Source organism: Brassica oleracea, chromosome C6 (assembly GCF_000695525.1).
Source record: "Brassica oleracea var. oleracea cultivar TO1000 chromosome C6, BOL, whole genome shotgun sequence".
NCBI classification, from domain to species: domain Eukaryota; kingdom Viridiplantae; phylum Streptophyta; class Magnoliopsida; order Brassicales; family Brassicaceae; genus Brassica; species Brassica oleracea.
Window position 1 is genome coordinate 33,518,943 of NC_027753.1, and position 15,261 is coordinate 33,534,203.

Here is a 15,261-nt window from a genome sequence, read left to right on the forward strand (position 1 = left end):
CATATTCTGCAGTCACATCATGAACACATGTTACCCGTATGAACGGGGGATATATACCTTCATTTATAAAACAATACAATGGAGTCAATGTAGCAACCATATTCTGGAAACACATAAGTGGCAAAAGCAGAGAGGTGGCAGGTGTTTCCAAGTAATAACACCGCTCTTGTACAATGATGCAGGATTAAACAAAGTGCGTTTTAATTATAATTATATAATGACTACTCTTTTCAAGATCCTCACTTAACTCACACCACATGTACCAGTAAAGAGATGACGCGGGACCCTCTTTTTACTTTGAGGGCTTGTTCACATTTCTGTAATGATGAGAGAATGTCACGTGGTGACTCGTGACTGGTGAGTATGTAAAAGAAAGAAAACGGAAATGTTTTGGGATCACGAGTTGTAGTGAATGTTTGGGTTATTTTTTGTTAAATGTTTGGATCAGTGTCTCCCCCTTTCACCTTTTTGCCTTGTTTATAATTTTTCTTGTGAAAATCTATCATAAATTTTCTGGAACCGGAATCCATCTATACTACTAGTGTTTTAAGTTTTGAAAACGTAATACTATTCTTGTTTTCTAATCATGTTCACATTAGTTATAAGCAATTATATAATAATAAGTTTTGAAAATATAATTTAAAATGGAAATAATTTATCTACCAAAACTAGCTTAACTTTATGCTGTAAAAAAAAAAAGCTTAACTTTATTATCTAATTGTCAAGGGAATTTTTTTATTATGCTCAAATGTTTTTTTTTGTTTTATTATTTCTCTATTTGTGTTATCACTCATCACCAATTTATAAATCTGCTATATAATGATGAAAAATAATATCGGATTCAATCTATACAATTTTAGAGAAAATTAGTTAAAATACTCTAAGTAGGTTATCACTTTTCAAAAATACATTCAATCAAAAGTATCTTAATGTTTGAATTTAGAATTTACTGATTATTGTTTGCGGTTTAAAATTCAGAAGATGAAATTGAGTTTATAAACTTCTGCAAATGTTTAATAAATTATTCTTAAACATTAATAAATAAATATGAGAGTTACTTTATTTTTATCACAAATTTAAAGTATATATGAAAATAAAATATATTTGAAAAAATAATATAAAATTTGTGGTAAAATTGAAATTCTTTATAAAAAGTATTTGATTGAATTTATATGCTCCTGTCTATATGTTAATTACGCTTATACTCAAAATTTATTTATATGTGAGTTACCCACGCGTTATTATATTTTTAACACTATCTAACCAGAAAGATTTCCACATTTTCTACCCATAATAAATAGAAACCCTTAAATATTTTACAATTTACAGTATGCAATTATATATTAAATACTATATAGTTTCAAATATTTTATACGTACCCCTCAAAGACAACTATATGTATTATTTATTTATTTATTTTTGCTAAAAATATATGGATTATTCACAATTAGTTTTTCTTTTAATAAAAATAAATTGTATTATGTGACCTCCTTTGGTCAAATTGTATATCTGTAAAAGTCTGTAGATGCCATGTGCTATAAATGAAACTGCTAATAAAATATACGAAACTTTGTCCTTTTAAATGAAATGTACGATGTCAAAAGAAAAGAAAAAACGTAAATATATATACGCAACCGAGAATTATAAATTAATTTCTCAAACGGTCAAGTCAAACTATAAACCATCTTAGAAAAGTCAACATGAAATATACATCTTAAATACTAGTATAGAACAACATCTCGATATCAGTTTAGTAGAAAAAAGTTAAGAAAAATAAATGCACAATTTGAAATATTTATCTTTTATCTTGTCAAAGAATTTGATATATTTATCAGTGTTTGTATTACAGTTAACTGATTTATAATTTATGGCTAATCGTCTACTTAACGTCAAGTAAAAAAAGAATGTCAGATGTCATGTGAGATTGATACACTAGAGACAATATTTCTTATAATTATCATCGATAGATTGATGACAAAGCGCGTTATTATATATTAAAATTGAAAAAATTGGTAAGTAGCATAGTTTGATTATTTGGATCGGTTATGAATTTAATTATTTCCTTATAAGAAAAGCAAACAATTAAGACCTCGATTTTTTGACGACCGTTGATTTTGACGTAGCATTGAAGTATTCCCAGAGAAGGAGGACGCAGAAAAAAAAAAAAATAGTTTCTTGTTTTTGAAGCCCGGAAGAACATTCGATTCATTGTTACAGATTCAAGTTTGGGAGTGAAAGGAGACAAAGCTACTCGTGTTCTGTAGCATGCCTTTTTGGTCTTTTAATGGCTGAAGACTTTTCAGTTTATGGTGTGTTCAAGTGAAGAAGCTATTACAGATCTGAGGTAATCTCAGTGATCTGGTTTTGTCTGAGTGATCTAACTATATCATCCTCGTCGTCGTTTCTCTCTGTCTCTCTCTTCTTTGTGGTTGGAGTAAGTTAGGGTTTAATCAAAGGCAGAGTTGCCGCTTCTTCACGTTAAGTGTTTTTTCCGGTTGGTAAGAGTTTGGTGGACCCAAGAAGCGTGTCGGTGATAAGAAAGTAGATTGGTTTTGTTTGCTGTCGGAATTTTAGATGGCTACATCTCCGGCAGAACCTCCTGTTTCAAATTCTCCACCGTCTCCACCGGTGGCTTCACCGCCTTTGGGCAATTCTCTTCCGAGTAACAATGCAACTTCACCACCGCCGTCTCAGTCTCCTCCTCCGGCCACACCACCACCAGTGACATCGCTGCCTTTGGACAATTCTCTTCCGAGTAACAATGCAACTTCACCACCGCCGCCGTCTCAGTCTTCTCCTCCGGCCACACCACCACCGGTGACATCGCCGCCTTTGGGCAATTCTCTTCCTAGTAACAATGCAACTTCGCCACCACCAGTGACACCGCCGCCCTCTCCATCACCACCGCCACCAAACGGAGCTCCTCCTCCGGTTACAACCTCCCCACCAGATGGATCACCTCCTCCTCCTCCTCTGCCAAAACCACCTGAGGCGTCTCCTCCCCCACCGCCACAGCCAGTGATCCCTTCACCTCCTCCTGCAATTCCACCACCGCCACCGTCGGTGCAGCAACCGCAAGCTTCTCCTCCACCACCTCCACCAACTCCACCATTACCCCCACCTCCTTCATCTGTTTCTCCTCCACGGTCTTTGCCTTCACCACCAACCTCACAACGTTCTCCTCCTCCGCCGGCTTCAGAACGTCCCATTCAGTCTCCACCTCCACCGCCTTCAGAGCGTCCCATTCAGTCCCCACCTTCACCGCCTTCAGAGCGTCCTGTTCAGTCTCCTCCTCCTCCTCCACCTTCAAGACCTCCCACTTCATCTCCTCCTTCTCCTTCGCCGCCTTCAGAGCGTCCTATTCAGTCTCCTCCTACTCCTCCACCACCAGAGGATACTAGTCCACCGCCTTCAGATTCTTTTCCACCACCAACATTCTCTTCTCCTCCTGTACCAGGTTCTAACAATCCACCTCAGAACAACCCTACTCCTAGTTCTCCTGATACTTCAAATCCTAGTAACAGTAGTGGCCTTGGTACTGGAGCTATCCTTGGCATCACCGTCGCAGTGGCGCTTGTGTTGTTCAGTCTCATTGGCCTCCTTGTCTGGTGCATAAGAAGACGAGAAAAACGGCTTTCAGCTGTTAGTGGTGGCTACGTCACACCATCACCAAGATCAGGTACTACTTTGATTAACATGTCACTTTTGTTTCTTACATAATGCCATTTCTTGATCTCTCACTACACATGCACAGACTCAGCTTTCTTTAGAACGCAGTCATCTGCACCAGGGAGTCATCGCACGTACTTCTCACAGTCACAATCAGGTGGGTTAGGCAATTCAAAGGCCTTGTTCTCGTACCAAGAACTTGTCAAGGCAACAAACGGGTTCTCGCAAGAGAATCTTTTGGGCGAAGGTGGGTTTGGTTGTGTATATAGAGGGGTGTTACCAGATGGGAGAGTCGTAGCTGTGAAACAGCTTAAAGTTGGTGGAGGACAAGGTGACCGTGAGTTCAAAGCTGAGGTTGAAACCCTTAGCAGAATCCATCACAGGCATTTGGTTTCCATCGTGGGACATTGCATCTCTGATGACCGTAGATTGCTTATTTATGATTTTGTCTCTAACAACGACCTTTACTTCCACCTTCATGGTTAGTAAAAAAGCATTTTACAATTCATATATACATGGATGCACACACCACTGGTACTTACATTACGTCTTCTGAATAGTATCCAAAGAGCTTCTGGACTGGGCAACACGTGTTAGAATCGCTGCTGGTGCAGCTCGTGGACTAGCTTACCTCCATGAAGATTGTAAGTTGCTTCTCACCTCACTGGTTTTAACCTTTTCAGCCATTTTTTCTTGCTTTTGATTGTAACCTTTTAAACCATTTGGCTATTCTTACTGAGCTGTCTATTGTCAGGTCACCCGCGGATCATCCACAGGGACATTAAGTCGTCTAACATTCTTTTAGAGGACAACTTTGATGCTCGGGTAACACATTACTCCCCCTATTCTTGATTTTTCAAGGTTTTAGTTACATGGTGACTAGTGCCGGTCCTGAGATTTTGGGGAGGCTTGAGGTGATTTAGTAAAGGTTTTAAATAATTTTTTTTTTTTTACAAATTTGGGAAACTATATCTATATAATTCGTTTCAAAAAAATTGTAGACTAATGTTTCACCAGGCTATGCCCAAGCCCAAGACCGGCTCTAATTATTGGTGAATTTGACAATATCTAAACCTCTCACTCTCTTGTAGGTTTCTGACTTTGGTCTTGCAAGATTAGCTCTTGATTGTAACACTCATATCACCACAAGGGTTATGGGAACATTTGGGTACATTCTTGCTTGCCTAGTTTTGATTAAAGGGCACAAGATTGGCATCTACTTGATATTTTTTTTATCTCATTCATCCTTTTGCAGCTACTTGGCTCCTGAATATGCATCAAGTGGGAAACTAACAGAGAAATCAGATGTATACTCCTTTGGAGTTGTTCTTCTTGAGTTAATCACTGGACGTAAACCTGTTGATACATCTCAACCACTTGGAGAGGAGAGCCTTGTTGAATGGGTACACCTTCTATTCCAACCTTACTTAACCTGTAAAACATGATTAGTCCTTGAGCTGTTTCCCATCTCTGTTGTTGTTCAGGCACGGCCACTGATAAGTCATGCCATCGAAACCGAGGAGTTCGGTTCTTTAGCAGACCCTAAGCTTGGAGGAAACTATGTGGATTCCGAAATGTTTAGAATGATTGAAGCAGCAGGAGCCTGCGTGCGCCATTCAGCTGCCAAGAGACCCCGGATGGGACAAGTACATAACATTTTCTCTTCATGTTTACTCTCAAGAGTTTTTTACTTTTGCTTAGAAATTTGAAATGTTTTTATTGGCAGATTGTGAGGGCTCTTGAGAGTTTATCTGCGGAAGACCTCACTAATGGGATGAGACTAGGTGAAAGCGAGGTCTTTGACTCAGCTCAACAGTCAGCAGAGATCAGATTGTTCAGAAGAATGGCTTTTGGTAGCCAAAACTACAGTACAGATTTTTTCACACATACTAGTTACAACAGCAGAGACCAAAACGTGTAAATATCATACACAAGATATGTTTTTTTTTATCTTCTCGGCGTTAAGAGGGAACAAAACCCATCAAGAACAGCTAAGTTTTGTCTGAAAAGCTCCCAAGCTCACTTTCTTGAGTGCTCAAAACAGTATGAATCTCCTTTTGTTTCTTTGTTTACTCTTAACTTGTGTTCATGTTCTTGTGTCCATATGGTGAAACTAAAGAGACTACCAAATACAATTTGCAGAAACAGACGAGCATGTGGTAGAGGAAGATGAGGAATAAAGGTTTACTTATGTTCTTGAGCAAGAGGGTTTTGTTTCTTACATGAAAGCACTTTTTGTATCTATTTTTTTTTATGTTTCTAATTTTTTTTTAAATCTTTACCTTCAAGTTTTATGATAAATCAACAAGGATCTTTCTGTGTCTCGTTGAAGAACGTGTTGATCTGGCTCAAGTTATACATCTAAGAAGACGCATTTACCCCTATGAATCACCATGATGGAGAGTATAATCAAAGGAACGTAGGAAACAAAAGAATCTTAGTTGCTTTGACGTCCAAGATACCTAAACAATGCTTTTTTAAAGTGTAAAGATCCCTTGTGGATTTTCATACAGTTATGAGAAAAAACAAACACATGGGATGTTGCTTTGCGTTGCATTGTTGATACCAATATTGGCAAAGGAACACATTCCTTTGACACAATCCTATGTAACCTCTCAATCTATGTTTCCTCCTTCCTTTATATCTTTGTTGTTTTACCTTAACAGTTTTCAATGCATCAAAAACAATGGAACAAGATTGTGGTGCTTTTACAGCAGATTGTGTTGTCCTCTGTTGCTGCTGTGAGTGCTTTATCCTACAGTTCTTTATCTTCATCTTCTACAAGATGCCTTCTAAAGTTGCTCACAAGATGAAGAGGTTTGTCATCAGGAGGCTGCTCAGAGGAAAGAAGAGAAGATTGCTGCCTGCAAAGGATGAGGATTGCAGAGAAGAGGAGCGTTTGCCTGGTGATGTCTCCAGAGTTAGTTGCATGGAAGATATTGAGGAGATGTTGCATGAGCTCTCCATGGAGGGAGAGTTTGTGTTTGGGAGTTTCTGGCGTCAAGGAGAGACTACAAACGATTTTGACTTCGGAAACTCACAATATGAAATAGAAGAAACCAATGATCATTCCTTTGTCATTGCTCATCACACAAGATGTCTTCATTGCTCTAAGAATGACAATATATTAAAGGAATCTTGAAAGAGCCAAAGAGAAAAGACTTAGATGCTATCTCTCTACTAGAAGTATGGTGTATAATCTTCAGAGTTCACTGTAAGAATCTACTTTGTTAATCAGGCAAGGCGCTCAAGAATCAGAATGTACAACTGGTTAACAGTCTATTTACGTCCTGGCAAGTCAGTTGTAAAATGGTTAACTCATGATTCAGGCTCTGACCTCCTCACTGATCTCTTTTTAGCTTCTAATCTCGCGGTGAACCCAACTGTTGTAGGCCTTATTGATCTTTGCCTCACCATATCACAGTACTCAGGGTCATTACACTGACCCTCATACCTCAGCCACTGTATCATCCCATGGTACATTGGGAAGAACCTCATCTGAACCGCGGAGTAGATGAAGTAAGGCAGCAAAGTAGATACAACCACAAAGAGAGTGATGACCCAGTAAGAAAGCGACGGCGCCAGAGCTTCAACAAAGACTCTATACGCACTGGTTGATATACTCGCTGGAAGCTCTCCGTAGACGGTCATGAAGAGGTACCAAACGAGGATGGATCCCCAAATGACAATGTGCTGGATGAGTGTGAAGTAACTGATGGCTAATGCCATCTGCAAGTTCACAACCCAGACGATGCATGTGTACATTGTCCCTCCTAAGATCTCTTTCCCAGGGGTTTTGCCTTGGTGGTTGAAAGCTTGTGGCTCAAGAGAGCTTTTGCAGAGGAAGAAGATGATTACTGCGCTGTAGAATCCGTTGAACATCCATCCAAGTATCCTCCGCCAGCTGAAGAGAACGTTTTGCACACCTTCTTGGTATAACAGTGGAAACTGTGAATCCAAAGACAAAACAAAGAGTTTAGTACACATTGTTTAATACTCCCTCCGTTCCCGAAAGAATATATTAAAAATACAATATATGGTTACAATTAAATTTATTATTTATTTTTACTATACACTTTCCAATAACTATCAACCAATGATATTTAATCAATTTAAATAAGTTTAATTAATATTTCTTAATTATATACAAAAGTACTTTAAAAATATTGAAAATCTAGTATTTATGGAACAAGAGGGAGTATGTCAGAAGAGTAAAGCTGTTTTAATGTAATGAAAGAAGTTTACCTTGAGACAGTACCGTGCAGATACATCTTGGTCGAAGACACCAAGAGCAATAACCGGAAGGGACGAGAAGCAAACATTGTAAAGAGATAGGAACCAATCGTTGTAAGCAGGTGTTGATGAGAATGTTGTGTATGCTTCATACAAGAAGAGAGTGAAACCAAACGTAATGTTCTTGTAGAAGAAGTAGCAAATCTGTGAAACAGAGAAAACTACTGTCAAGATTATGTTAAAGAGACTCATGTCACACGCACACTAAAGTGGGTATATACCATTGTTGAGATACGCCTGTAACACCAGTGTCCATGGACTAATAACAAACGTTCCAGATATCTAAACTGAGCAATCGCAATGTCACTTGACATTACAGCCTGCATGCCTTCCACACCGCTGATGCCCACACCAATATCTGCTTCTTGAAGCATCCCAACATCATTTGCGCCATCACCAATAGCTAATGTTGTTTTACCATTTCCAGATTTTACTAGCCTTGCCACCTACATTTGCCATGTACTTCTTGAGAAAAATCTTGACAGTAAACAAAAGTTTAAACCAAAGAAACTGACCAGAGCTTTCTGTTTTGGTGATGAACGACAGCAAATGACAGAAGCACAACCAACGGCGAGCTCTAAGAAGATGTGTTTTATATCATCGTCCAAGGCGTAAGCAAGTGACTTCCCATCAATGATCAAAGCAAAAGCATCAGAGTTCCCACCAGCATACTTTAGCTGAGTCTTTCCATTGATTATCTGCAATAAGACATTCTCTTTTGATGCCTGCAAGATCAAACCAACCACTTTGATTCATTTTATCTTACATAATCTTCTGAAGAACTATCAATGTTTTTTTAAAAAACCTTAGCAATGGCATCTTTCTCTCCAGTTTTCTCCAGTGAGTGGATCTCAGGGGTCTCCAAGTTGATTATGATCTGCTTCATGTCTTGTCTGAGTAAACTACTGGCAAAGCTGTCAAAGAGACGCATACAAAAGAGTTCATAGAGTGGAGAGAATAAACAAACAAAAAAAAACTATATACATGAACTCAAAGAGTAGGTGATACCCAGAAAAATAGATACCCAATATTGATAGCAGTCTCCATTTTGTCACCAGTCAAAACCCAAATCTTGATTCCTGCTTGTGCTAGCTTGTCAATGCAATCAGGGACCTGAAAAAAATCAATGTTAAAAGTGTTTTCAATACACTAAAATGATTATATGTATAACATCAGTGGCCATGCTTACTCCATTTTGGAGTTTATCCTCAACAGCGGTAGCTCCAAGAAGGATCAAGTCTTTCTCAACTTTCTCCGTGACTTCCTCTATCAATGATTCTCTATCAGCACTAACCGAGCTCTTTGCTTCACTGATTCTCACACTAAAATCTTTGTATTCTTTCTCGTCGAGTTCACGGTATGCAAGTATCAAAGTTCTAAGGCCTGCATCAGCATACTCGTTGACATGGTCCCTTGTTTCCACCTCAAACTCTCTACCGTTCTTAGAAAGTCTCTCAAACATAACACTGGTCAAAGAAACAAAATAAGTTCAAAAAGGAAGATATGTTTTTTTTTAATAAAGTCACACTTACTTGTCTGCTCCTTTACAAAGTAGTAAGAGCTTCCCATCTTCATCCTGCACTATCACCGACATTCTCTTCCTTGTGCTGTTGAACTCAAGAACGTTCAGCACTTTGTACAGCCTCTCAACTCTTTTGCCAGTCACAAGATCAAGCTCTCTTACAGATATACTAGTTTGAGTTCTGTTATAAAACTCAAACCCAAGCTCCCTTGCTGCAATAACAAAAGCTGCTTCATCAGGAGACTCAGCCTCATAAGAGATCTTCTCTGTGTCCTCATCCCCTTCAGGTATCACCGTATGGCACACCGCAAGCAATCTCAAAAACTTCTGAATAACATCAGCGTGAGGTTCAGTGACCCAGTTCCCATTCATTATCCTCTCATCTCTAAAATTAAACCCTTTCACCTTGGCCTCTTCAGCAAACGGTTCCTTATTGTACTCCACATCATCGCTCTGAAGCACCAGAGGAGAGCCTTTCCTCCTTCCCATAGCCATCTCAACCTCAGTGACGCCGCGTCCGTAAGCCGTCCCGGCGACAGAACACTTGATGAACTCCATGGAGTTGCAAGTCAATGTCCCAGTCTTGTCGGAGAGGATTGTATCCACCTGACCAAGCTCCTCGTTTAAATTAGAGGTTCTTGCACGAGCCGGCTTGTTGGCTTCCTCGTAGTACATGTGGATGTCTTGGTTGATGAAGATGCTCTGAAGGACTTTAACAATCTCTATCGAGACATACAAAGATATTGGAATGAAGTAGCTGTACAGCATAGCCGCTGTTAGGAAGTGATAGAAGGCAGCAACATGAGCTCTCTTGGGGTCAAAGAAGATAGATGAGCTGTCTGGTCTCAAGTACCATCTCTTCACCACACCGTCCTTGAAGTCATCTCTTGTTGTGACTCCAAAGATGACTGAGCCAATGAATGACATCAGAACCACCATGAAGAACATGAGGTAGATGATCTTATCCATCTTTCTCTCAATCATGCTTCTCTTGGAAGGAGGATCCGTTGAGTTCTGTATGACCTTTGTGTCGTGACCAGTGAAGATAACCGCGCCGAAGATGAACTCGGTGTTCCTGAGCTTTGAGTCTCTGAGGAGAAGCTGTTGAGGGGAGAGAGGGTACTTGGTTCCTTTAAGCTCCATGGTTCCGACAAAGGAGTACAAGTTGGCGTTTGGATCCTCGCATTTGACGAAAGCTTCAAAGCCTTTGAAGTTAAAGTCTTCCCTCAAGGAAGAGGTTACTTCTAGTCCTTGTTTGACTTTGAGATTGGTTTCACCGTCTAGGTTCATCGTCTCTACGTAGCAGATAGCGTCCTCGTAGCTAGATGAAAGGAGAACAAGATCTGCAGGGAAGAACTGGTTCTTTTCTACCTTCACTATGTCTCCGACGCTTAGAGTCTTCCACTCCTTGGAATCAAAGTTCCCATCTCCTCTATGCACTTTTACTCTCCTATTATTCACCTCAATGTCCTAATAACATGAAAATGCTTGTATCTTTCAGACAAGATCAAGAAAAAGACTAGTCGTGGGCATATTATCCGAAACCCGAAAACCGAACTGGAGCTAAACCGAAAAAACAAAACCAAAACCGGACCAAAGTTTACAAAAACTCTAACGGTTCCTATTTCTCTATTCCCTACAAAAAATGGAAACCCAACCTGAACCCGACATTATCCGAACCCATCCGATCCAAAAGATCCCTAACCAATCCAAATGATTCTATATTTTCAAATACTCTCAGATTAAGAAATCAGTGTAGGCAGCGTCTAGGCGCCGCTTAGTGGATAAATCGGATCCGATGATTTTTTCAATCCATTCTTTTAAAAAAAAATTGGTCTAGATGTTAAAAAAATCGTTCTTGGCAATAATCCTCTATGATGCACCTAACCACCACTTAGCCATTTATTGAACATTAAACAAGACCATAATTAAGATTGCAAGAAACTAAAGAATCAAAGAGTATACCTGCTTGTTGCGGCGCCAATCTTCAACACCTTCTTTAACCATAGTAGCACCAATAACGAAAAGGAGAGGAAAAATGGCGCTTGCAGCAGTGTAAGGAGCCAAGGGAGTGAAAGACAAGACGCCAGTGACCAAGAAGTAGAAGTTTGCGACTCTTCTGAACTGCTCAAAGAGTGATTTTGGCAAGAAAGTGGCGAGAGTGTACTTGGTTGTTCTCACGTAGTTGTCGCTGTAGCTGCTCGAGTCAGCTTCGGGTGAATCAGGCTCGTTGATGAAGACGAGACGAGAGTAACCGGGTCCTCCGATTTGAGAGTGGTCTTGCTTGAAAAACGCTTGAGTGCATGTGAGTGTGTAGAGCTTGCTTAAGTGGATTCTTCTCCTTCTTCGTCTCTTTAGTCCACTTCCTGCCATTGATAGGGAGAGATCTGCAGGAGACAACAAAAAACTTTGAATCTTTTTTGGATATTCAAGAAACCCTGAAAATTATATTCAGACAGAACTGAATTATTATAATAACACCCGCGAGAACATTTTTAAAAACGAAGAAAAATAAAAGTTGTATCATTTTTTTGGCTTTTATAAATTAAAAGAAAAAGAAAAGAAAAAAAAGACAGTAAGCGATTAAGGCAGGACCTCAAACCAACCGAGGAGAAAAGCAGACAAGACCGTGACTGGTTTTATTCTCCGGCCTCGTTTTCTGTGACTCTCTCCGGTTACCAAAATTTGTTTTTTTTTTCTTTCTCGGGAAAATGAGAGTTTTTTTTCTAGGGAAAATGGATTTAGAAAAATTGAGTGAGTGAGAGAGCTGAGATCAAGAAGGGTGTTTACGAAAGGTTGTGATCTATGAGAAAGTTAAGATCTTTATAATCTTATAAGCCAAGAAATTGGAGCTTGAGTGAGAGAGATCTCATGGATTTTTATGAATTTATAGCCAGAATGATCTTCTGCCAATCCAAACAAATTGGGAAGACGAAGAGGACGAGGAAGAAAGAAACAGAGAGAAAGTGCCAAGATTCGGACAAGTCATGGTTCCCTTTCTACAAATATAATTAATAATAATGTTTGATGGAATAACAACAGCAAATCTCAAATCCTCTCATAAAAAAAATAATTAAAAACATTCAATAGAAGGAAACAAACTTTTGCTCTGTGTACAGACAGAACACAGAAAACTGGACTTCTTCTTTTTTTTTAATTTGTATGTTCTAATGATTGTCAGATTATCAGAAGAACATACGAGAAAAAAAAAAAGAAGTGAGAATTAATTTTGGTTAGAGAGGGGAAAGATGAAGAAGGAGAAGAATCGATTGGAGGAACATTAGATGCGCCGTCGTGGCGGAGAGAAGGTGAGACCAGCACACAAAATGCGGGTCAAACACACTTTAAATTCATCTATTGCATGAATGAATTCTTCTTATTTAATACTATAGATATTCTCTCTTTATTACTTTTAAGATTGTTTTTGTTTCACAATAGAGATGTTTTCATATATCTAATCTAGGTAACTTTAACTTTATCAAAAACTGTATATTCAATTGTGTTTTTATTATTTTTGTTTATAATTAAATAAATTAGTTTTAAATTATATTTTAATGATTTTCGTCTATAAAATATAATGTTCTTAATATGTATACAAAGAACCAAAACTTCATCTATAATAAAACGGATGGAGTAGTATATAAATGTCTGTACCTTTGTCGTTAAACTCTTGCAACAAAGGATTGATCCTTCTGGTATAACCCAACCATAAATAGGAGGACTGTACATTTAATTAGAGTAATTAAAATGTGATATTCCCTCCGTTTCATAATAGAAGTAGTTTTGGCTAAAAACACGAAGATTAAGAAAATTATTATGTTTTTAAAAAGTATTTTATAATAAATAGGTTAGATATAATTTAACCAATAAAAAATAAGTCTATTTAATTTGATTGGTCACACTGTATTCAATAAATGTAAAAGTTACATGGAAATACGAAAACTACTTATATTTTGAAACAAAAACATTTCTCTAAAACTACTTACAATATGAAACGGAAGGAGTATTATTCTATTTTAAAACCATTATATATGCTCATATTACTTTTCTTCATTTTCTCTTTGACTAATAATATATATAATGAGTACAACTCCATAAAAAATGGAATAATTAAATATAAGATGTTCTTATGTTGATTGCAAAAGTTCATATTATAATGAGAGTACTGATGAACGAAGGTAGTCACGTCACATAAGACTCACCAAAAGCAAATTAAAATCGATCTTCCAGAGTCATATTATTAAGTTGATCCGATCCCACCAGACAAAACCCCAGTCTCGAGATCATATGGAGATATCTTCTTTTTTATGATACTGTTGGATTGCTTATAGACTATAGTGAAGGGAATTTTGAGCTAACTCAATCAGATCTGATCCAATACAAGAATGGATGGTAGTTCAAACAATTTAGATAAATGAATTTAAACATGGAAGATCATGCATGTCAACATATCATATGCACATTTTTGTTTGGTTTAAAATTCAAAATCCCACAAACACTCAATTTATCATAATAGTGCTAATAATGAAATATTTTTTTGCTCAATGAGTTGGGGGAAGTACTTTATATTCTCAAGAATTTGGTATGGGTTATTAGGGGACTTTGGATTTAATGCATAAAACATGCCACCGGCTTTGTATAGTTTGGTATGCATCATTTATTGAATGAATGTGGCTTTCAAGTTTCAACTAAATGTACTTCCTGGTTCACAAATACATCATAATTTATTAAAATGAAAATTGAACAATCATATTGATTCATATCGTTAGTTTTGCTCTGTTTGAAACGTTAATGCATGCAATTAATCAACTTCCTCTTGGTGACAAAAAATAAATAAACTAAACGTCTGTTTCTGCCTTTCTAGGTATCACTTATGTAGAGGCATACTTTTTGTTTGCAGCCTCTTAGGTTTTCTCCTGTTTTAGCCATTACTATGCTACAGCAATGAAAGGTGTGTAAAATCTATAATAGATTCTAAAGATCACGATCAATTATTTTATGCATTTTGTTTCATGCACACGCAATCATCGTATTAACTAATAGCGCTGGGAAATTGAGTTTACTCGGGTTATTCAGGTTTCAAGTTATTGAGGTTGTGGTGTTTAGGACTCGCTCATGAACCGAACATTTTTTGGATAGGGTCAGTTTTGGTCGGGCTCCTATCTTTTTATAAAACCCAAAACATAACCGAGAATTAGAAATTGTTCGGATTTAGTGTGTGGCGTTTGATTTTGACTGCGAGGGATCTTCCGCCGGAATGGTTTCCGCACGACCTGGAGTGGACTTCTTCCATTATTCTTCGAGCTTTCTCTCCCTCTACGCAGGTCATGAGTGGCCCGGAAAATCTTCATTTATAGAGTTCTCCATCGACCAAGACGTATCACGCGGATTGGGTCTTAATCTTTCGGGCTGCCCATTTTTCTGCCGGGAGTTTCCCGTCGGCGATTTATGCGAGGATAGATTCTGTCCAAGGTTTACTGAATCCATATTCGGACAGCTCTGGATCCTGCACTCCCTGGATGTCGACTTCATCGGGATCGCCGTCGGGTAAATCGATTAAGTTTATAATGACAAGAGGCCCGATGCTAGGATGCTCTATGAACTCTACGGCAATTACCCTGCTCAAATCCGGATCTGAACTAGACGCCAAGACGGCTAGGGCGTCGGCCTGAGCGTTTTCTGCAGGAGGGATCCGAGTGAGAGCGAACTGATCGAAACTTTGAGCCAAGTTTGGAACAAGATTTAGGTAAGCATCCATTCTCTCGTCCTTTGCTTCG

The 15,261-nt window shown here is 38.4% G+C and overlaps 3 protein-coding genes across 4 annotated transcripts; 2 read left to right on the forward strand and 1 right to left on the reverse strand.

The window, feature by feature from the left end:
- The first annotated feature begins 2,142 nt into the window (after positions 1-2,142).
- On the forward strand, positions 2,143-5,994 carry LOC106300134 (proline-rich receptor-like protein kinase PERK9). Of its 2 annotated transcripts, none has more exons than XM_013736215.1 (9): positions 2,143-3,679; positions 3,755-4,150; positions 4,230-4,313; positions 4,424-4,494; positions 4,761-4,837; positions 4,925-5,072; positions 5,154-5,315; positions 5,396-5,712; positions 5,812-5,994. In XM_013736215.1, exons 1-8 carry the CDS (start codon positions 2,575-2,577, stop codon positions 5,588-5,590), a joined length of 2,238 nt encoding a protein of 745 aa, XP_013591669.1. In that variant the 5' UTR covers positions 2,143-2,574; the 3' UTR covers positions 5,591-5,712; positions 5,812-5,994. The 2 variants fall into 2 exon arrangements, with proteins under 2 accessions (XP_013591669.1, XP_013591670.1); XM_013736216.1 differs by having other exon boundaries at positions 5,818-5,994.
- Positions 5,995-6,064: 70 nt separating this feature from the next.
- On the forward strand, positions 6,065-6,800 carry LOC106300135. Its single transcript, XM_013736217.1, is given in 2 exon segments — positions 6,065-6,738; positions 6,740-6,800. Coding segments are annotated over 2 exon segments (444 nt in total). The 5' UTR covers positions 6,065-6,355.
- LOC106300133 (putative phospholipid-transporting ATPase 9) lies at positions 6,570-12,819 on the reverse strand. The gene is made up of 10 exons (XM_013736213.1): positions 12,080-12,819; positions 11,450-11,871; positions 9,495-10,954; positions 9,152-9,428; positions 8,987-9,075; positions 8,768-8,876; positions 8,478-8,687; positions 8,184-8,408; positions 7,915-8,106; positions 6,570-7,617 (listed from the first exon to the last, which is right to left on the reverse strand). The coding sequence occupies exons 2-10, from the start codon at positions 11,855-11,857 to the stop codon at positions 6,988-6,990; spliced, it is 3,600 nt and encodes a 1,199-aa protein (XP_013591667.1). The 5' UTR covers positions 11,858-11,871; positions 12,080-12,819; the 3' UTR covers positions 6,570-6,987.
- Between the last annotated feature and the right edge of the window lie 2,442 nt (positions 12,820-15,261).